General features: G+C 33.2%; 1 protein-coding gene across 1 annotated transcript in view; it reads right to left on the bottom strand.

The window, feature by feature from the left end:
* Positions 1-800: 800 nt before the first annotated feature.
* Positions 801-24,606, bottom strand: part of LOC111695941 (laminin subunit gamma-1) — a 34,318-nt gene continuing 10,512 nt past the window's right edge. Inside the window, exons 10-22 of the mRNA XM_023465419.1 lie at positions 23,339-23,399; positions 22,541-22,637; positions 21,132-21,282; positions 20,546-20,669; positions 14,783-14,882; positions 14,304-14,407; positions 11,252-11,334; positions 10,264-10,346; positions 10,115-10,205; positions 9,579-9,666; positions 6,063-9,224; positions 5,452-5,564; positions 801-1,552 (exon numbers count right to left, since the gene is read on the bottom strand). Of these exons, the coding sequence (XP_023321187.1) occupies positions 1,424-1,552; positions 5,452-5,564; positions 6,063-9,224; positions 9,579-9,666; positions 10,115-10,205; positions 10,264-10,346; positions 11,252-11,334; positions 14,304-14,407; positions 14,783-14,882; positions 20,546-20,669; positions 21,132-21,282; positions 22,541-22,637; positions 23,339-23,399 (4,386 nt within the window). The 3' untranslated portion in view covers positions 801-1,423. The remainder of the gene's footprint in view (positions 1,553-5,451; positions 5,565-6,062; positions 9,225-9,578; positions 9,667-10,114; positions 10,206-10,263; positions 10,347-11,251; positions 11,335-14,303; positions 14,408-14,782; positions 14,883-20,545; positions 20,670-21,131; positions 21,283-22,540; positions 22,638-23,338; positions 23,400-24,606) is intronic.

Genomic DNA, 24,606 nt, shown 5'->3' on the forward strand with positions numbered 1-24,606 from the left:
AAAAGTTAAGCTGCTGTCGTTTTAAAGATTCATATTTTCATGTTCATTGTTAATTTTATATATTTATATAATTATTTCACCAATTATAGTGTTTTCGATAAAGATAAAAAGAAAAAGCAATATGTCGAAATTTGTATGTTAGAGATTTAAATGTATAGTTTCATATATAGCATATGTTAAATTAAAGTAAATTGAAATTTTGTATGTTCACAATTATTCCTCTTTTTATTAAAGAGCATATTGAGAAGAACATATATGTTTTGAATTTCAACAAAAAATGCAAAAATTCCGCGAAAAACAAAACAAAAAGCGTCTAATGCTGAGCTCGCCGCGCAGAGATTTTCACGTTAAACAAAGTTTTTTTTGCGCGCCATTAATTGTTGCAACTGCAACACTATAATTTTGCTCGACATTATTTTTGCAAAATTTCGCTTTCTTTCAAAAAATTCATTTTCGAGAAAAATTTACAAAATACGAATGAAAATTTTCTTCGTTTTCTTCAGCTGGAAACCTTAATCCAAAGGTTGCAAACTCTTCAGAAAAAATCTTCGATAATTTGGCTAATTACTTCTTTAAACTTCTTAAAAAGGTAAAAACAAGTACTTTATTTCTAAAATGACAACGTCTCATGCTACAAAAAAGTATAAGTGAGTTGGATAGATCAAATTTAAGGCCAAGGCGAGGCGACACTTCTGAGTTAACCCTGTCTTGAAAATTGATACAACTTTTCATAGAAGTCTGGATATACTTGATAAAAAGATAACCTTTTTCCCAAAAAGTTCTTCAGATTTAAGACCAAATTAAAGATTTTATTTATTGTAAAAGTTTAGAAATAAGAAAAGTACAGTATTCAAAATATTAAATTACATCATTCAAACATTACATTATTCATATATTATGGCAGATCTTATACATTATTATTTAAACTACAGATTTTATTTTATGAAACAAAAACTGGAAAAGTGGCAGTTGCTGCAAAACAAGTCAAAATAAAGCAGTTTTAGCATACACAAACAAAGTGTAATGGAAAAGGGACTTCCTGCAGAAAGGGGGAGGGGGACAGGTAAATTTTTTTTTGGCTATTGGAAAGAGTTTTATGAACATTGAAAGGAGTAAAAAAAATGACACACAAGAAAAAAATGAAAAAAATGTAATTTTAGTGCTCCAGACAATGTACAGCGGGACCCACAACACTGTGGGATAGGAAGACGACATCTAAATAAACCCGTGAATTGTGATAATCAAATGCTGCTAAAAAACAATTTCTTTCCCCGGTTAAAGTGAACTGGGGCTGTGTATACTGAACACAGCATCAATGCTGTGTTTCATGTTCCTTGGACTAATTATAATAATATCTTGAGTCTAACAGTCGTCTTTCTATTCCACAGTTTTCTGGGTCTCATTGTATTAGAGAAGAGATATTTTAGCACTCTAAACAGGGTCTATTGGAGGAAGGACATGACTCTGGAAGAATAGAAGAGATACTTTTCACATTTTCCAGTTCAGATTCCAGGAGTTCTATTTCAACCTCTACACTCCGGTTCAGAACATACTAAATAAAAACACATATTATTGTAATCATCAAAACCCCCAAAAAATGATTAATTAAGAATTTAATGGTTAGATGGTTGCGTACAAATACCAGCATGCAAAGCATNAGCCTAATCATATCTGGTTTGAAGCCACATTTTTTCATTCGAACACACTCTTCTTTTTTGGACATTTTCGAATTTTCCATCAAAATCATTGGAATTACAGAGTTAAGAGGTTTGCGACAATTATTGTATTTTATATAGAGAAATAAATAAATTATGACAGCATACTATGAAGCTAACATACAGGTCGAGGCTTATTTTATGCTTGTAATAAATAAATGAATCTCATTAATATCTTCGTAATCTGTTAATATGTTTCTTTAGTTCATTGAACCTAGTCAATTTATTTACCTATACCTTTTTACATAAATATAGACACAGACTCTTGTTATTTACGGATTGTATATATCTGGATAGATAGAGGGAGGACAGAGTTTGTGACAGATTAAGGGTAAGTATGCCTAAACGTTTTCAGATTTTAAAAGATTTAAAAACGAAAAACTCCAGACGCACAAGGCGCATATGGAGTTGGCTCAGATGAGAAAAACGATGGCAATGCGGCTCGGATCTACGTATGATCGATGATGGTCTTCCTCCCCTCGGTGAATTGATTTGTATTAAACATGATAAAACAAGAGTGTAACATGTGGATAAATAAAGTATTGAAATACAAATAATTTGTAAACAGAAACTAGAAAGTTTATGTATCTAATGTCAGATGAACATGATTCTATGATTAAAATGTAAAAGATTTCTCAAATCTGAAATTTTTAAGAAGTCTCAACAAGTTAGATATAAGCCCGGCCCCTTGGGTTTAATATTTTTTGCAACAACATTTTGAAATATAGCTTTATCCACATATGCCTATATTTTCATATATTTTCATATATTTTCATATATTTTCCCAAATGTATTTTTTCATTTTGTGACTGTTCAGCCCCGAATAAAAAATGACTGAACACTTGACTTGAAATCCAATTTTCAAATATGTACATCTTTGCAACCTGATGGTCAAACTTTTAATATTTCAAACTTTGACTGCGTCATTTAGAAAATATTTAAGTTTAAAATATAAAGCAGGTTTATTCCATTGGGTTGCAAAGATAGAAAAATACTTTCATTAAGAATTAAAAAGGTTATATTTGCAGGTAAAATACTAAAATTGGATAAAACATTAGACAAGTCTATTTAATAAAAACTCATTTAGAAACTTTTCAGTTAAGAAAATAATACATCGGGAGGTATCAGGGGTTAAAATAAAAGAAACAAAATATCAAAGTATAGAGAACTATAAAGAACAAAGCAAATTTAGTGTTTCACGTAAAAAAGCATTGAGAGTGCACAAACTACACAAAATAAAACAAGCTAAGCAAATAGAGAAATAGCGAAGCAAAATAAAATGAAGCAAAGCAAATATATAAAAATCAATACATGGTATGTAGAATGTAGATAAATAGTAAATACTGCAGCACATCAAAAAACCTAAGCATGTAAAAATAGCAATGCAAAACATACGGCCGTTTAAGCATACAAATACAATAACAAAGCAAGTACAAAAAATTAGATAGTCTATCTACACTGTACAGTGTACAGTATACACAAGCTAGCAAACTGAACAAGTACGTAATTAGCGAAGCATAACAAACCAGCTATAATTAGAACAAGAAAGCGATTGCAAAGATAGATGCATAGGACAAAAATGAAAGGGCAAAGTAGCTGAAATGAAGCAGTAAGCAGTAAGCACAGGTGCCTGAATACCTAACACTTGTCCTCTAGGCAATTATTGTAAGGTTTAGGACACAAGGACGGTAGGGAGGACATGATGTCCTCTATTGTCTGAACCTCGTCAGTCACCAACTTGTTTTCCGCGGTCAGAACATTTAACCGGTCTATCTAAAGAATTTAACCGGTCTATATAAAGAATTTAACCGGTCTATATAAAGAATTTAACCGGTCTATCTAAAAAATTTAACCAGTCTATATAAAGAATTTAACCGGTCTATATAAAGAATTTAATCGGTCTATTTAAAGAATTTAACCGGTCTATATACAGAATTTAACCCGTCTATATAAATAATTTAACTGGTCTATTTAAAGAATTTAACCGGTCTATCTAAAGAATTTAACCGGTCTATATAAAGAATTTAACCGGTCCATATAAAGAATTTAACTGGTCTATTTAAAGAATTTAACCGGTCTATCTAAAGAATTTAAACGGTCTATCTAAAGAATTTAACCGGTCTATCTAAAGAATTTAAACGGTCTATCTAAAGAATTTCCCCGGGCTACCGTAATCTAATGTGTCAAATGTTTAACAATAATATATTACAAGAATTACAAAAGTTCCATTACCAATGAACGTTCCTGAATAAATGCATATTATAAGGATTACAAAATTTCCATCATCATTACATTTTGCTTGATCCAAGGAACGTTTCTTTGCTAAATATATATCGCAGTTCCATCACCATTATTTTTAATGCATGTTCCCAATACTGTTCCTTCACCAATAAATATATATATATATATTCTACAAGAATTATAAGAACTACAAAGATTCCATCACCTAGAAACATAAATTAAACAACGTTCCCATCACCGGGAACTGACCTATCAAAAACTAAATTTAGGGTTCCAATCTAATCTTGTTCCAGCACTGGTGGGGTAACGAGTTCCTTATTTCCTCAATACTGTTCGAAAGATAATATTCAAGCGTTCCAGAGATAATAATTAAACAGTTCCAGAGATAATATTCAAGAGTTTCAGAGATACTATTCAAGAGTTCCAGAGATAGTATTCAAGAGTTCCAGAGATAATATTCAAGAGTCACAGAGATAATATTCAAGAGTTACAGAGATAATATTCAAGAGTTACAGAGATAATATTCAAGAGTTACAGAGATAATACTCAAGAGTTACAGAGATAATATTCAAAGGTTACAGAGATAATATTCAAGAGTTACAGAGATAATATTCAAAGGTTACAGAGATAATATTCAAGAGCTTCATGAATAATATTAAATCGTTCCAGAGATTTACCAGTTCCAGAATAAGTAGATATTCATGAATACTCAATACATATAGAGATAATATTCAAAAGTTCAAGAGATAATATTTCACACAAAAAGAGAAAGGTATCCATTAGTTTTTGACCGAAAAATAAAATAAAATGATGTTTTGAATATATTTCCTTCTGAATTCTGTAGAAAGGAATGTTATTTCCTCCATATACTCGTGTAAAAGAGTTCTCTGAAATTGAATAAATAAAAATCCATTGATACAAATTCAATATTCAATGTTCATGAATTCGGATTGTCATGCCTACATCTTCTCATTGCTAGACACAACCTATAAAAGTTCTGAAAATATATGATTAGTACCCCCCCCCCCTTCCCAACATACTATATATTAATTGTACAGACTAAGTAAATGAAAAACTAGTAAAATTGTTGTTACATGGATGAAATAAAATCTTAATTTGAAACAGGGTGAGCTAGCTTATTTTACGGAAAAAGGGTTATTTTCAAACATTCAACAATTTTAATTGACATTTCTTCAATAAAATGCGCGACTGATTCACAATGGTGACGTTTAAACCTTTGTCTATCAAGCATGAATGAGATATCCTTATTATTCTAGCTAAAATAGATATTTTTGATTTGCGGATTTATGCTGCAGATACAATACAGGTAATGTCAGAATTTAACAATTTTGAAAAAGACTCCATTTTCCTCAGTGATACCCAGCTAGAGGTTAAAAGGGTACCATATAGTGAATAAAAAATGCTCCTCTTTATAACAAGGCTCAAATAAAATTACGCATATAGTTCTGTAAAAACTGTAATCCCTGCCAATTACCTGCTTTTGTTTAGCCTGCTCTAGTTCCTCCAGTCTCAGTTCAAGATCTGCCTCAAGAAACTTAGATTCAGCAGCAGATACTCGTCTTTCTAGATCCGCTAGCAGTCCAGGCTCTTCATAGATAAATATATAGATTTTTAGATACATAGATGGACAGATAGATAGATAAAAAAATCTAGGAATTTAGATCTTCAAAGAATTTTTTGAAGATAGCCGAAAGACATGAAACATTTCATGTTTAGAATATTTTTTTTTGAATAAAATGCGAAGCTAAAAACTCAAAAAGATAGATATATAGATGGATGGTTAGATAGTTATAAATAGACAGAGAAATAGATGGGGTATATAGGTTGATAGATAGATAAATAGATAGATATATAGATGGATGGTTAGATAGTTATAAATAGACAGAGAAATAGATGGGTTATATAGGTTGATAGATAAATAAATAGATAGATATATAGATGGATGGTTAGATAGTTATAAATAGACAGAGAAATAGATGGGGTAAATAGGTTGATAGATAGATAAATAGATAGAAGGAAAATCATATGCTGATAGTGCTTTTGGTTTCCTCAATGTATTCTCAGAATAATTATCTTCAGGTTTACCTGGTTCTTCAACAGTTTGAAGAATTGCAGATATCTCCTCCAACTCCTTCTTTGCCTGAGCAACCTTGGTGGAAGCATCCTGGGCCTGAGTCTGGGCCTGGTTTGCCTCCTTCAATGCTCCCTGGGCTAGTTCAGAATCCTTGATTGCCGTAGCGTTCTTAAGCTGAACTGTGACTGTTGTTTCCTCCAGCTTATCCCGAAGGTTTTCAGCATCAGATTTAAGTTTTGAAGCAGCACTTCGGGTTTCAGTCGACTCAGCCACAATACCCTTAGCGGTTGCAGAGGCTTTCTCAGCGATTTCTTTTGATGTTGTGGCAACATCAAAAGCAAGGTTTGAATTATTCTCTGCATCACTAAGCTGTTTGCTTGCTTGTTCAGTTTTTTCATTAGCATTTCTTATAGTAGCCTCAATATCCTGGATTCTGGTCAGAGCTTGCTCAGCAGCGTCTTTATTACTGCTGACACGGTTTTCAAAATCCTTCAGGGTTTCCAAAGTGTTCTGGGCGTCCTCAAGGACGTTATTTCCAAGCTGTACAGCTTCAGTGGCTCTTGATCTGTGTCTCTCCATATCCTCCAGTCTGTTGTCCACCTCCTGCTGTTGCATGTTAGCCCTGTTCAGAAGATCCTGCAGGTTCATTCTCTTCTCCATTGTATTCCGGACCAGAGGACTATACTCATCCATCAGCCTCTGAGCATCCTCTTTAATTCTCTTAGAATCCTCTGATATTTGACGAGCCTGACTCTCCAAGTTGGCAGAGTTAATGACTGGAACCTCCAGATTAAACACCTGCTGATAAATATTTAAAGCGTCATCATAAGCATCTGTTGCTTTTAGTAGAGTGTTAGATGAGAGTTTCTCAACAGTGATTAGCTTGTTCTCAACCTCTGCCAGTTTATACTTGAGAGTGTCAATCTTGTTAGCGTTGTGAACCTGCTCCTGCATAGCAGAATATGCAAGCTGATATGCGTCATTGGACATCTCATACGCTTGTTCAGCAATACTTGTGATTTCATTAGCATCCTCTTCTTGTTGTTCCATCAACTGCCTGGCCTCTGCAGCAATCTGAGTCATCTTTTCACTTCCTTCTCCAAATTTCTTAGCTCTCTCTTGGGCTTTTCTCAAGGCTTCACGACCTTTTACATCCATCTGGTTCTTAGCTGATTTCAGTGCTTCCCTAGCTCTGTTGATAACCATCTCTGCCTTCTTAACATTATCCTTAGCTTGGTTTCCATGATTGTTTGCTACATCCAACTGCTTGTCTGCATTACTCACTAGCTGGACAACTTCATCTAACTTATCTGACAAGTTATTGAGTCGATCCTTTAGGGTTCCTCCTTCCTCATTCTGTGAGGAAATCTTGGCATCTGCTACCATGGTTTTAACACGAACTTGAAGTTTCTTCAATTGGATTTCAAAATCATCCCCAACAGGTTCAGGGTTCTCTGCTATCTGCTGGAGCAACTTGTCTAAAGATTCAAGGTTTCTCCTATGCTGATTAGCAGACTCTTGAACTAAATTGTAACAATCATCACAAGGTTCACAAATCTTTTCTCCATAACCTCCATTATCCCTACTCCGGGTATTTTCCATGCATCTGTCACACATTCTTCCTTCCACCTTGTTCCTACAGGGACATTGACCAGTTAGCTCATTACACTGAAGATCTGTTGATCCAGTTGGGTCACATTCACAAGCTTGGCATCCATTCACAGAGAAACCATAATGATAGGCCTCACATACATCACACCGCAGACCGGTTACTCCAGGCCTACAGTAACACTGACCTGAGTAGACATTACAAGTACCATTGATAGATCCTATGGGATCACAGTTACAAGGATCACAGCCCATGCTGCTATCAATCCTGAAGTATCCATCCTTACACTTGTCACAGTCATGACCCACAACATTAGGTTTACAAGAACATTTCCCTGTGTAGCTGTCACAGACGGGTAGTAATTGGTTAGTATCTAGATGAGTTCCAGGAGGATAACATTGACAAGGTTGACAATTCTGGGGTTCTCCTCTCTTCCTGACTGCTGTTGCATTTCCAAAGAATCCTGATTTACATCTTTCACAAGTAAAGCCAGCAGTATCATCTATGCACCTCAAACACTCTCCAGTTACCCTGTCACAGTTACCTAGAGCATTTGCATCCACATTTCCATTACAGTTACATTTCCGACAGGATCTAACCTCTCCGTTTCTTCCGTCTGGATCACCAAAAAATCCGTCAGCACACTGCTCACATCGTGTTCCATCCCGTCCCTCTGGGCACTCAGTACAGATAGGACTGTTTGGATCACCCTGAATCTCAAAGCAAGCTCCAATCCTAGTTTCACCTTGCTCACCTACAACCTGAGGACAAGGACAGGCCTGACAGTCATCAGGAGTTCCAAGAATGGCATCTCCAAAGAATCCCACTAAACAGGTCTCACAATTATGTCCATCAGTATTGTGATTACACTCACACTTCCCGGACTCTATGTCACAGTAATCAGAATGGCCATTGCAGTTGCATGGAACACAGCGGGCAAAAGGTCCACCATTGTTTTCATGATAGTAACCACGTTGGCATCTCTCACAAAACTGACCTTCATAGCCGTTTGGACACTCACACTTCTCAACAAAAATGGCGGGTGGTCCACTGCCACGAAGTTCAGCTGAATCCATCTGAACATCATCAAGGAATCCCATCCCAGAAGTGACATATGTACCTCTGATCTTGATGGACTTGATGTTGGATAAGACAGCCATGAAATCTGCCGCACTGAGGGACGGAGTCCAACCATACTCCGGGCTCTCATGTAGTGTAAATGTATAATCCTGAAGCTGATAGGACGGCATTGGATTGTTCTGCTCTGTGATCGAAAGTGAGATCTTTAGTGGAATTTTTCCACTTCCTTCAATGATGATGTCCTCTACCGAAGGCCGCGCACCTGCATCTTCAGCTCCTATTCTCAGCTTAAACCTGAGCTGATGATTGTAAACGGCTCGCTGATCTCCCAAGAACTTCTGTGGGGCCAGGAAGAAGGCTGTTTCCTGCAGGGACTGAACTCCGATCAGTTTGGCAAATCCATCGAACTTGAGTGGAGTTATTTGATCTCCTTCAATACTCTTCCATTCTCCGTCACTTCTGGAGAAATCGTTTCCAATGACCACTAAAAAAAAGATATTTAGAATCTAAAAATAAAGTAGGAATATGTAACCTAAGTGCAAGATTTTTTTATATTTGAAATTTGAAAGATATATGTTCTCATTTTAGTAATTTGTTATGCTTCCACAGGAATTGTGGAAAAGATTTGTAAAACGTTTTTTAAAAGTTTATGGATTAGAGTACGACTGGTTCAACTTACTCTTCTGAGACTTAATTTGTTAAAACACAGTTTTAATCTGATTTTATTAAGCAGAGTTCAAAAACCTATTAAGAGTTTCTTCGCTTGGACCAGTGGTTTAACTATCTTCATAAACTTCCAACTCAGAAGATGATTAAGTATATTACTTAAAGAACTTACTCTTGGTAAAGCCTCGAGCTTTATCACACTGTGAGGTATGCCCGTAGCAGAAGCATGGAGTACAACCAAACTTATTATCAGACGAGATCTAACAATTATATAAATAGTCACAATACGATAATAATAATAACATCAATAGTTTAATTAACTTTTCCTCAAAATTTGCAAACTAAAATGAAAGTTGTGTTCTAGTGAATTCATTAATAGAATTTCAAGACTGAACATTTTATTTCTTGAGAAAAAACTTGTCTATGAAATGTCAGTATATATGAAAAAGTGCTCCGTGTTAAAAAAATGAGAAAACCAAGTGCTGATAACAGAAAGCATGACTGTAGATGTGTATAATTTATTTAGAAAAAAATGATTTTTTCAGATGATTTTAAAATTTGCAAAAAAAAGATTTTTGCAAATATCAATATCACAAAAATCTGGCGAAAAGGAGATGATTCATCTGGTTTTACAATTTGCTCCAGCTGTGCTTAAAGTCCTGTACATTCCTTGAGTTCCAGTGAAATACTCTAGAATGATCGAATTACCTCAAAATGTCCAGGCTTACATCTGTCACAGCGTTGACCTTCAATATTCTGTTTACAATTACATTTACCAGTGTCTACAGCACACTTAGGTCTAGAACAATAATAATAATAATAATAATAATAATAAGAATAATAATAATAGTACTCACGAGTTATCTAAACTGCCTTCAACTAGACAATTACATGCTTTGCATCCTTGATCTGCCGCAGTTGGGAAGCTCCAGTAATTTGCCTAAAAATTGTAATTTTCATTTGATTATTCAAAATGAATTATCCCGATTTAGATTGTTCCAATACTTTTTATTTGCTAAAATGGGACCAAAAAAATTTGTTAGACTCATACACAGACCCATTTTGTAATACCTTTTCTCTGGAACCCAATGTCGTAGACTTTAGATATTTTAAACTATGAAATCTGTTAGATCAATTAGCCTAAGTAGAAATATTAAAGGTTTACATCATTAGGTTGCAAAAATATAAAAATTACAAAATTTTGAGTTTGTGGCAAAAACTCAATTCCTTTTTAAGCTTCAAGTAAAATTAGTTGCTTTTTGATTTATACAGCATTGTATGTACTTAAGGTTCATTGAATGTCGTTTACCACACGCACCTATGACTCTTTAGTAAAAGTAAATTCAACCTTAAGTCCGACCGCGTCAACCTTGTTGCACCGGCTCTAGTCCTATTGATCCTATTGAGTGTCTGCTTTATTTACCCAATGTCCGTGCGATACAGTACAAACTGGGACCGGAAAGGTTGACTCAGCTCGGAAATTCAAATGTACTACTTCTGCCCGTGACCATTTTAATAATTTAATAGGTCCCAGTGTATAAGCATAGAAATAATATTATCAACCTATAGTTTGGGAGTTGGGAGTTTGGGATTCCCCAATAAAAAATTTAAAGAAATTTGGATCTTATGCTTTTTTTCAAACAGGGCACCAATCCCTTTAAAGGGACTGTCAACGTAGTTCATTCCAATTTAAAGCCAAAATGGGAAATTAAAATTTTTAGATAGAAAAACAAGAATTTCTTCTTCAATGGAGGACACTGTTGTGAATCGGGTTTGCAACTTTTTACCTGGAGGGTCACTTGAAAATAAGGAGACAGTCCCTTTAAGTTTAAAAGAATGGTTTACCGCACACTGATCACACTTATCTCCAATAACTCCAGGTTTGCAGGAACATTTACCGTCTATTGAACACTGCAGATCAACGGAACCTTAAAACATATTATTATAAAGATTTATTCACACACAAAGATATAAATACATATATAAATGGTGTAGTTAAAATTTGTTTAAATAAATTTTTTTGAAAATACAGGTTTCCAAAAGAAAAGAGAAAAAATATGCAAAATTATGCACAAATAGAAAACATTGATTTTTACTCACTACATAACATATTTATCATTTCAGTTATTACGTAATCATCGAATCCTTCAACATATAAATTATTCATTCTTGTACTTAAAAGTTCTTGTAAAACCGGAACTTTCCATTCATGTTCCAATGGGGCATCAAAATATTTCATTTGTTTCTTAACTAACATTTTACTAAGATCGGAAGGATTTACAGAACAATCATTTGCAATACAAAATAAATTTCTGCCAATAAATTTCTGTTGAGGTCATTTTTACATAAATTAGAAAGAAATCTAATGCAAAGCTTAGAACTTGCTTCAATAGTCTCATAGAAAGACACACATCTGCTAGCTAACATAGTTTTTACATGTAAACATTGTGAAATACTTTCAATCAAGTACCTATACGTATCTCTAGGTACATTAAAAAGAATTCTAATAGCAGTATTCCATGCTGTATACAATTTTGAAACACATTGGGAACTCAAGTCCCAAATACTAGATCCATAAAAACTACAACAGTAAATATTATACAGTTTCAAAATAACATCAGGACTGTTAAAATAAAATTCTTGGTTAAGGAAATGAATTTTTGAAATGAAAATTGCTCGTTTTTTATTGCAATCTATGGTCATTGAATTATCACTTTGCAGAACATTTCCTAAATGTTTTAAGTCGTTAACAAATGGTAAAGGTAATTCATTCAATAAAATTGGGGTTATTTCATTATAATTAATCCTTTCTTTAGAAAAAATAAGGCATTTAGTTTTACATTTTTCGATTCGAATATTTGTACTAAATTTCAGCTTAGTAGCTTTGGCAAAATTTTCACAAATTTTCACCATTTCCTGAAGACCTGTTCTGCTAGGAGAAAGCAGGATAATATCATCTGCATATACCCAGATGCCCATATAGACACCCTGGATTTGGCATCCAAAAGTTGAACATCGTAATAACTTGATAATTTTGTCAATGTAAATACAGAATAGCACAGGGGAAGAAACTGCTCCTTGTCTGACTCCATTTTGTACATTGAAGGCATTTGAGAACGCATTACCCCATCTAACATTACATTTTTGATTTGAGTAAATGAACATTAAACACCTTAATGCTAGAGGTGAAACACCCCTCTCCAATAACTCTGTGAAGAGCACTTCCCAGAGATCAAAACTATTTCAACGAATCCTTGTTATTATTTTCTGTTGGTGGATTTATACAGATAGATAGATAGATAGATAGATAGATAGATATAAGGATAGATAGATAGATAGATAGATAGATAGATAGATAGATGGATAGATAGATAACCAAAAGAGTTCTGAAAATTCAGAAAAAAACTGAAAAATCATTTGATAACATTGACAAAATATTCTCATAAGAAAAAAGTAGAGCTGGGAACTTTAGAATTGGAAACCTTTAATCCCGCTTGCTTAATTTGAATATCCAATGTGGACACTTTTAATGTCTTGCTTAATCCACTCATTTTGGATATAGTAGAAAATCAAAAACCGGTTTTTCAAAATTATAGAGTTCCTACCGTCTCGTCTTAACTAAAGGAGAGAACGCTCATTAAATGCCGCGCAAAATTTCAAATTTCTCGGCTTCTGATACGCCACTCTGATTGGTGAAACTTTATACACTTTTCAGGATACAAACACAAGATTAGATTAGCCTCGAGATAAAAAAGAGAGGATCAAGCATTGATCTCGATATCCAGCTCAGGATGTCCTATAATGATTAAAGATGGAAATTAAAGGATTGTTTTCATATTCTCCTTTATTCACGTGAATTTTGTTCGTAGAACCAGTATATAGTTAATAATGAAAATTCAAAGTCAAAATGTTGTTTACATCTTTATACAAGAATTGACGGAGATTTGGGGAAATTTTATTTTCCACATTCTGGTTTGTTCAATAAAATTAAAATTGTCTTTACACTGGGACCGTTCACTTATTTGGGTAATTTAAGGGTAAACTAAAGAGCCTATTAGCTTTTAATTGATATTAGTTTTACTTTTCAGGACAACTGTGGCCGGAGAAAAAGCCGATTTATCATTCAGAATTAATTCCAGAGCAAAGGTATGATAACTTTGCTTTTACACTATTTGATGCTTTTTGTCATAGTCATAGATTTTAAAAATTTTCAAATATCAAATTGAATTGTAGTATCTAGTAGTTAGTTGTAGATATCTATGATTTTTTAAGTTGATTTAAAATTGTCTATTTTTAAAATATTTTAAACATTTAACAGTTTGATACGTTTTCTTACTTCCCCGGGAATCCCCGTGATTTATTGAAGAGTTGGAATCTAGGAACCGGTTTGTCTGAGAGAGAAAGTCATCTTTGTATAAACGTGTTAATTTTTTAAATCATGTTTGATCACGAAAAAAGTTAATTTCTTGCTAATACTAAAATCAAAAGTTTTTATATTTTATCATACAATGGCTGACACATGATGTCATTGAAGTATGATAATTTTAGATTTCATTGGGCAGTTGTTTCTGAATAAACGTATCTATGCAAAGGTATCATACCTATGCGCTGAAATTCTAAGCAATAAATCGGTTTTTTCTCCGGTCATAGATATCTATGAAATGTAAGACTAATACCAATGAATAACTAATTAGTTAACCATGAAATTATCCAAATGAGGAACGGTCCCTTTAAAGATGCAATAAAATTTGGCCAAATTTTGTAATTTACGACCTTTTTTCTTACTTCAAAAATCAGAGATCAAAGAATATTTACCATGAGACTATGTATAATTCTATATATTTACTGGAGCACTCCTCATAATTTCCATGTTTACTAGGACACCCTGTATAAATACCTTCTGGGTTGCAATCACAGGATTCACAGGGTTGACGGCCTTGGACATCTTTTACAGGAGATATATAGTGATAGGGTAGACATCTCTCACAGTGTGGCCCATCCCTTCACATCGAATTATAACAGGGGTCCATATAATTCCCAAAATAGCTGATTTTCTCGATCCCAAAATAATTTTTTGCCCCCGACTTAAAAAAAATGGGAATTGTAAAAAAAATGCCCCCAGTTAAAAAAACATTTTCAAATTCCACTAACACGTTTGCCCCCATATGCATTGCCCCCAATTTGAAAAAAATGCCCCCAATTAAAAAAAAACATTTTAAATTCCACTAACACATTTGCCCAAAAAAAATTTGCCCCCATTTCTTTTATATTTGTCAATCCCAAATGGGATTGAAAAAGGAATTATATGGACCCCTGAATTATAATAATAATTGTTTACCATCCCTTTATATAGAAATATTAATTAATATTAGTGACCTGTTTCCAGAGCACTCCATGCACTCCCCTCCACTCCCAGTCTGAGTATAGAGTTGCTCATTAAACCTGCATCTAGTACTCCACCCATTACAGTCACAAGCTAAACAAACATGTATGTATATGTAAATGTATATTTATATGTATATTAAAATGTATATGTATATTTATATGTATATTAAAATGCATATGTATATTTATATGTATATTAAAATGTATATGTATATTTATATGTATATTAAAATGCATATGAATATTTATATGTATATTAAAATGCATATGTATATTTATATGTATATTAAAATGTATATGTATATTTATATGTATATTAAAACGTATATGTATATTTATATTTATATTAAAATGTACATGTATATTTAAATTTTTAGGTGAAGTGCCCGGCGTTGCCAGTGAAATTTTTAAGAATTTTTTTTAAAATTAGAAAAAAATTCTATTCTTGAAAAATTAATTGATTTTTTTTACTATGTTACTCCCGAGATACACCTGGGTTCCCTAAAAAAAATCAGCCGATTTGGTCCAGCATTTTGGCCAGCTATAGCTTACATATTTATATTCTGTTTGTTTGTCTGTTTATCTATTAGTATCCAATAAACGTCAAAACGGCTGTACCGAACGGGCCCAAATTTTTTGTCGGACCTCACGTGACCCCAAGATAGTTTTATGGATGATTGAATTTTCAAATTTTTCCCTCTAACAAAATTCGACTTTTGAAGATTGTGAAAATCCACGATTTTCCCGCAAACTTTTGTTTTGTTTTTATTTTAAAATGCATAAAAAGAGAAAATAATCACAATTGAAATAGAAGATGTATAAAAAGCACCCTGAAAGCCTTGTAAATATATATACACATGTATGAGCAAAGATCTTTATTATATGATATAAAAATCCTACAGGAGCCAGTAAACCAAGGAGTTTTCCCATCCCAGTCTCCCTCTGTTAGCTGGAGATACTGCTTACCAGCGCCCTGGCCAGATACTACAACTTTACAATAATATAATCAAATAGGGCAGATCATACAGCGGGATTCAGAAAACTGTGGAATGGATGGACGACCACTATTAAATAGATTTTCAATATTCCATTTTAAAACAAAATGCCATTTTAGTTGATTTTCAAGCTACTGGTTGTAAAAACTTTTGTTGTTGTTGTAAAAACTGTATAGCATTAAACTATAAACGATATTAAACTATAACTAATTAAATATCTGCCAATCTGATTTATCCCTGAGTATTGTATAATGGCCAGAACTATTATGGTCTTTCCTCTGATCATCCTCATTTTATTCAGTTTATTTATCCATACATTCTTTCTTTAGATTATCTTGTTGAACTTGGATTTATAGAAGATTCAGGAGTTATGATGATTTCAATTCAATTTGTAATCTGGGTTCATTTTGACATTTCTTGGTGGTTGGATGATTGTTTTGTCGCTTGACTGACTGGTTGGATGGTTAGTTTGTCTCTTGGATGACTGATTGGTTTGTTGGTTGGATGGTTAGTTTGTCTCTTGGATTGCTGATTGGTTGGATGGATTGGGTTCTTGCTGAATGATTGGATATCTCAGTTGGTTAAATATTTGTTAGAATTTGATTAATGGATAACTGAATGTTGGATGAAATGAGTTCTTTGTTTATTTGGCTGAATAATTTTATGGTTCATTAAATAATTTGTAGTTGTGAGATTTTATGGCTGCAAACTTGGTTGGTTGGTTGTATGGTTGGTTGGTTGTATGGTTTTATGGTTGGATGGTTGTATCGTTGTTTGGTTAAATGGTTAGATGGTTGGAGGGTTGAATGGTTGGAGGGTTGTATGGTTGGACGGTTGGATGGTTGGAGGGTTGGATGGTTGGATGGTTGGATAGTTGGAGGGATGGATGGTTAAATGGTTGTATGGTTGGTTGGTTTGATTATCTGAAGCTGGTTTTACAATGTTTTCTCTTGGAAAAGTTTAGCTGCAAAGTCTAGATAAAGATCTAGGAATGGGATTAGTTAAGAAGATGAAGGATGAGAGAGATGTTTACATTTTCATCTTGAAAAATAATCTAAAATTAAACCAAAAACTAAACTTTTTTCTTCAAAATGATTCAAAAAAACTTTCAACAAAATTCTAAGTGACCCTAAATGGAAAAAAATCTATTTTCTAAGAATTTTGATATCTCATTTATTCTTGAACAAGTAAAGGGTATCGGACGCACCTCTGCCCCTTCAGTAAAAGTAAATTGAACCTATATAAAGCATAAAGTCTGACCGCGTCAACCTTGTTTCACCGGCTAGTCCTGTCCATAGAGCTAGGTACAGTACAAACTGGTACCGGAAAGGTTGACCCGGCTCGGAAATTCAAATGTACTACGGCTGCCCGTGATGTTTATCTTTTCTCACTTTTTCCTTCCTTAGCCCTTACACATATATTCATCCCATTATTATTCCCTTCAATAACTCCCCCCCCCCTCCTCCCCTAGCATATTTCCCTGCATTGCGGTGTCTCCATTATTACGAGAAAATTATCATATTTTCACAAAACTTCAAACTTCGAAACATTTTAAAGATTAGAAAATTGAAATATTCCACTTATAATTTGTTTATTGTTTTCTTCATGTTTTTCCTTTTTAGTCTTTTTTTTCTTTTTCCCTACTTTTCCCCATTCCCGAAAACTTGGTGAAAATATTGCAAACTTGTGAAAGTTTAATCTAAAAATTCCAAAATTTTAAAACATTTAGTTTCCAATGAACTCAATGAAAAATCTATAATTAAATTAAGGAACTGTGCCCAATTCACAAAGGTACCCTTTAAACATACAATGATAAACAGAAAACTCTGAAATAGGAAGACGAATTTTTTACTCAAGTTATAACTTTAAAACATGAGACACAGCAATAGTACAATGTATACAGACCCATTTTACTAGGTTAATGATTTAATAAGTGTCTAGTAATAAGATTTGTAACAACATTAATTACAATAAATTATTGCTGTCGTTTTCTATTCCATTTTTTTCTGTTTATCGCTGTAAATCTACAGAAAAGTGTTAAATTCTACCAATTTCCTTTTTCCCTCTGCTTCATAAATCTGCAATGTTACTCAAGAGAAACTACATTGTGAACCAGACATATATCTCACTTGAAACTAGGTAGTCCCTTGAAGCAAATGTTATAAAGACTTTAACGCGCGGATAAAAAGGGAGATTTGAATGCCGAATATAGAACAATTAATATAAATGTACTCTATGTTCTTCGGCCTTTAATGACGAAACACAACTCCACAACTGAGTTTCACGTAAGGGGTTAAATAAAAAATGAGTGAAATTGAAAGTGAACAGAAATCTCTTTAAAAAATTTACACTTTCATGAACCTTTATTCTTTTTGTTTTAGTTAGAAAAAAAACTATATTGTGAAGTCTTAAAATTGTTTAATCTACAGAATGGATTCACCCCTCCCCTGGTTTTGTTATTGCCCAAGTCCAAATACCCAACTTTTACCTGCCCAGTGGGCCCTGAAACTCAGTGCTCACTAGTGGGCCCTGAAACTCAGTACTCACTAGTGGGCCCTGAAACTCAGTGCTCACTAGTGGGCCCTGAAACTCAGTGCTCACTAGTGGGCCCTGAAACTAACTTCAATCAGAAAGACTATTATGGCTTATAGACAGACGAAATATATATAGTCAAATACTGCCAGGAATACTTAGGACTGCATGGACCTACGAATAAGGAACATATACATAGTATAGTATAGTGTAAAGTGGACAAATATGACTAGTGGATGAATTACACAAAAATTGCTGTAGACTGTAAAAGTGAATATATAGTGAATATGACTAAGCCAGTGACTAACAGACACTAATAAATACATGAAAGACATTAGAAGAACCGAATTTTAGCGCTTCGTGCACATGTTTAATTTAATAGTATCTTTATTTTTTAAGCTGTTGGAAGAAAATTTGTTTAAACACAAAAACAAGTCATGGATATTTTAAGAATTTGGTATATTATTGAGCACAGAGCCAACCATTCAGCAATTAAAAAATGATGTTTTTTTTGTTTTTTTTTTACTTCAAATCCTGAAATTGCAGCGGTTTTTTGTACACCCTACCCCAGCCCTTCAAAATTTTATTTTACCCCCCCCCCTTTCACGAAAGTGCTAGTTGCGCTACTGGAGATATATATTTACATTGTTTGTATGTCTGTCAGGATATTTGTGTCCAATAAACGTCAAAACGGGTGAACCGATCGGTCCTTAATTTTGTGTGGGACCTCACATGACCCCAAAAAAGGTTTATGAATGATCAAAATTTCAAAACTTTGCCTCTAACAAAATTCGATTTTTTATTAAATTTAAAAATCCACGAATTTTTTAGTTTTGTTTTACAATGTATGCAAAGAGAAAATGTTCACAATTTAAATAGTAAATGATATTTTACTTTATTGAGGCTTCATAAACAAGGTGAAAGAAGGAACACATTAATTAGAAGAATCCGAAGGAACACATTAATTAGAAGAATCCGAAGGAACATAATAATTAAGAAATATATAAGAAAACGAAAAACACTAGACTGGGACCAAGAGACTCCATTTCTGAAAACCACCTCTGAATAACTAAACTATACTCATGCTTAAAGTTAAGGGTGGATACATGGAGGGGGCGGCAGGATCTTCGCACCCCATTCACAGATTCAGGGGGGGCATAGCCCCCTTGAGATTTCAGAATAGCTTCTCAATAGCACTTAAGGGAAAGAAAACCTAGTGCAAAACAAGAAAGTCAAAAAAAAATTTTTGTTCCGAAATAAATCTAGCACCCCCCTAACTTAAATCCTGTATCCACCCCTGTTTAAGGTCTTGTATGGCACATATTTTTCGCAAACCCTGTCAATCATAATAGCGATATATCCAGAGAAAAGAGTATTAGTATTAAATTGTAAACTTCTGTATTGTTTAATGTAATTTTGCTTTAGACAATATAAATGATGAATATATACTACAAGAACAATACATATATACAAATCATCTTCTATATAATAAAGCTCTTCGATCATCCATATAATAATTCTCTTTGCTCATATATCGGTGTTTGTATATACGATAGCTATAGCTGGCAAAACAGCTGGACCGAATGGGATGACATTTTTTGAGATAATCCATGGGGGCCCGCGGCTAAAAAAACTCGAAAATCTAGTTTTTTTTTCTTTCAAAATTCAATTTTTTTCTACACGGGCAACGCCGAGCCGGCAATTTAGCTAGTTACATATACATGTAAATATTTATGATTTTTTTATGAAACCCATGGGTACCCGAGGGGTATCATAGGCTAAAAAATCTATTTATTTTCTTCTTCATTTTTTTAATTCCAAGGGCAACGCCGGGCACTACAACTTGTGTAATAATAAAATAGAAAAATGGATATTTATTAAAATCCAAAAGTCAAATGCCTATTTGAAATAAACGTTAACAAAATATATGGAAAACGAACTTATGCGTATAACTATATATAAAATATGAATGTATATAACAATTATATAGAAAAATGTACATTTTATAAGATCCAAAAATTAAAGGCTAATTATAATGTTATCAACATTTATTTATTAGACAATTAAGTGTATAATAATAAATGATATTAAAGAGTTTTGAAAAATTGGAAAATAGACATAATAGAGATTATACGGTGGATAATGATACTTAATACATTTTTTAGAAAATAATTTAATTGGGGATAACGCTGATAATAATAATAATTATTTAGAAAAAGATTCTTACGTTTGCATTCCCATGCATTTTCAGCAGTTGCTCTTCTCCAGGGTCTATCCCAGTGATCTGGCAAACAGGAGTCACAGTTCTTACCATCCGTCCCATGCTGGCATAGGCACATCATACCTCCATCCTATACAGTACATAGCGTACATTATACCACTATCCTATTCAGTTCATAGAGTACATTACAACCCCATCCTATACAGTACATTACATAGAGGATCATCCCACAGACTACACAGACTGCTTATCTCCTTTCACAGGGTGGGCTAGGTACTGTAGGCCTAAGTTGACCCGGCACGACATGCTACGTTTTTACGAAAGGTTTTTAGAGTGCCATCTCACGGCCACTTGTTAAACATAATACCCATTCAGATGTTAAGTTTTACAACTTTTAAAGAAATACTCCAATTTTAAACATGAAACATAACATTTATGAATTGTTTTTTTGAAGATTTTGTGTTCCATATCCAAAGGATCCTTAAATATCCCTGAATGCAGATGTTTGCTGATCGGTCGTGTACAGTACTTGTACACAATAGAACATGCTATGGAAAATATCTCAAAAATATTTCAAAAATGTATTTTTCACCTCTGGGTCTGGTATGCAGACGTTACTGTGCCCGTTACACTGACACCTTCCGCCCACGGTGAAATGTGTAATACCGTAGTAATAGGACTGCAACACCTTAGAGTCTGCAAACACCTCGTCTCCGAAAGTGTTCAAGCGTCGAAGGGAAATTCTAAAAATTTAAATTTTATTTTCGTGAAGGGTTAGTAGAAATAATTTCAAGTAGCTAATCCGATAGCCAACGATACTCTTTAAACCTTGACTGATTAAGAATGACAGAGTTATCTTTAATCTATTCACAGAACCGGTTGTCATTTTGTTTGGAAGCTGTTTTTAAATTAAATAAATATTGTTATTTACTTTCTGGCTATCACAGAAAATAATAAATCTTTTACGATTTTTAAAAGATAAATTTTTTCATCCTTGATGAAAGTATACTTTTTAAAATCCACTTTCAGTTCTATCTCACATGGAGTACTTTTGAATGAATTAGAAGCTAACGATGGAAATTTATAATAGAGCAAGGTCACGTGGATTTACCGCGCGGTTCTGTCAATATTCCAGAAAGCTGTGACTTTCGATCACAATTTGACCCATTAAACACAATTTGTTAGCCTTTCTTCTTAAATACTTTTTTGTTGGCATATGCATTTTGAATAAAAATGTATAAAAGAAACAAATCCGTGAAGTAAATGATTATTGAATTAAAGACCAAAACACGTTTGATTTCAAATAGAAGAAACCGAATGCTGCTCACTCTGGTTAGTCCGGTGTGAGTTAGTTAACTGATAAAGAAGGTAGGACTGATGAACCTACTTCTTTTGTAATCTAATTTAGTGATCTCATTGGTTGGTGCTGCTTTAAGTCAAACTTTTTCTAACCTCCATTTTGGATCTTGAAACTTTAATTTCCTCTTTCATGATCTTCTGAACATGAACTTTATTTGAACTTGATCTGGTTCAATTTGAACCGCATTTATAAGTTTCCAACGCTGTTCTGTATTTTCAAATAATTTTCCCATTTCCTAGGAAAGTCCCAACAAGTTTATTAAGAGTAGAAAGGAAAGAATTTCTACAATTTACTAAAATTGGTTGTGATTTGGATCGTGTAATGAGCAATGAAATTGTTTTTAAGTTTTTTTAAAAATCATATTTAAAGGAAACCAACCCTCTCTCTGACAGGCAGGAGCTTCGAAGTTTCGAAATCTAATTTTGTAAAACTTTTCAAATTAAATTTTTGTTTAAAACATTGTCTGTAATTATAAATATCTATTCTTAAATATATAATTTATGGCTAAATTTATAAGTTTATTGGATTTAATATTTAGAAATATACCTGATATCTAGAAATATACCTGATATCTAGAAATATACCTGATATCTAGAAATCTACCTGATATCTAGAAATATACCTGATATCTAGAAATATACCTGATATCTGTGGCTGAAACCCACTGTTGAAGCTCTGGTGTGATATCAAAATAAAAAGCTGAAGGTCGTCCTTCCAGCGTAGAGAAGGCAACATTTCCTGAAAATAATCTGAAATTAACATTTCATTTCTTACATACAGTGGTCCAATAATAAAGGAATTGAGTCTTTGCCACAAACTCTGATTTTCCAACTCCTGTATCTTTGCCATTCAAGGTCGTAGAGCTTAGATATTTCAAACCATGAATTCTGTTGGATTTAATATTCTTAGAACGACCTATTAAAGGTATTCACCACCAGGTTGCAAAGATATAGGGACTTAAAAATCAGAGTTTGTGGCAACGAAAATAAAGACGATATTAAACGGAAGATCAATAGATTAATAAAGAAAAGCAATAAAACTGTGGAATAGGAAGACGACATTTAAGCAATCTAATGTAATGAGGTTTTATATAAGCAAATAGTTTTACCAACACTTTGGAAATTAAATTATTAATTGAAATTGGTCTGTGTACACTGCACTCTTCTTGTTCCTCTTCTACAGTTTTAAGGGGTTCACTTTACGTTTACACATTTAAGTGATAACCAGTAAATATCGAAATTAATGCCGTCTTGACGATTTCTTTTAATTACAAGTACCGCCGCGAATTTTTATAATTTTAGGTGGAAAAAAAAGAAAATTGTTAACAGACAAGTAAAAATAAATATATAAATCTGTGAAGAACTTTCAAAATATCCTAAATTTTTGTTAAAACTTTAGTATTTTTAAAATTTTAAATAATTTTTTAATGGTTTATTTACCTCCAGTTAGAGGAGAGATATCTGAGTACTCACTTGTACACAGAGCTCGGTCTTCCATAACCTTAAACATTTTACGTAAAACCAGAGTAAATAAACATCAAAGTGAATAGTATCTATTCACTTTGACGTACAACCAGAGTAAATAAACATCAAAGTTAATAGTATCTATTCACTTTGACGTATAAAACCAAAGTAAATAAACATCAAAGCGAATAGGATCTATTCACTTTGACTTACAACCAGAGTAAATAAACATCAAAGTTAATAGTATCTATTCACTTTGACGTATAAAACCAAAGTAAATAAACATCAAAGTTAATAGTATCCATTCACTTTGACGTATAAAACCAAAGTAAATAAACATCAAAGTACATTGCCCCCAATTTTTTTTAAATTATCATTTAATAAAATTTGCCCCCAATTAAAGAATTTGCCCCCATTTCTTCCAAATTTGTCAATCCCAAATGGGATTGAAAAAGGAATTATATTGACCCCTGATCCCACTAGCTTAGCTTAGTGTACAAATAAAACTATATTTCATGAATCATACAATTGAACTATTTTATTTCTAACTACTCTACAAGGTCACAAAATCATAATGTAAAATTGTAAAGATTATAAATTCATAGTTTGCGAATTATGAAATTGTCAGATCTTCATATTCTAAAGTTATATAAAGTTTTCAAGACTATTTCTTTTTCGGGATAAATAAAGTCCTTTCTGGGGCCGAATTTAAAGAATTTTAACGACGCCACTGAACCACTAAACACCGCTTACAATTTAGGGTCGACTCAGGCTCAAATCTCGAAAAAATGAATAAAATTTCAAGTGGAACCAACCATGTTTGAGCCGCGTCTCAAATCTGAGACGCGGCTCAAATTCTTTAAATTCGGCCTCTAAACAAATTGTGAACACTTTCGATAGTTATAATTTTAATTTTTAAAATTAACTTTACGTTTATTCCAGTGTGACTCCATTTATTTAGTGAAGAACGGTAACCCCGAAATCTTAATTTGAGTAATTATAAGGAAGTTAATTTATCTTGGTTCTACTGCAGTGCAAAAATCCTCAAGTTACTTTTATAGAGAAACAGATAGAAAACAAGGATATCTCCATCATTTTTGCCCAGAGTAAGGTTTTGAGGTTACTGTTGTGAATGAGGCATGTAACTATGATGTAACTATGTATGATGTAATACATAAACACATACATAATAATAAAATACATTAGAAGGTAATTGTTTGAACTTTAAAAATGTTCTAAACCTG

Source organism: Eurytemora carolleeae, unplaced genomic scaffold (assembly GCF_000591075.1).
Source record: "Eurytemora carolleeae unplaced genomic scaffold, Eaff_2.0 scaffold162, whole genome shotgun sequence".
NCBI classification, from domain to species: domain Eukaryota; kingdom Metazoa; phylum Arthropoda; class Copepoda; order Calanoida; family Temoridae; genus Eurytemora; species Eurytemora carolleeae.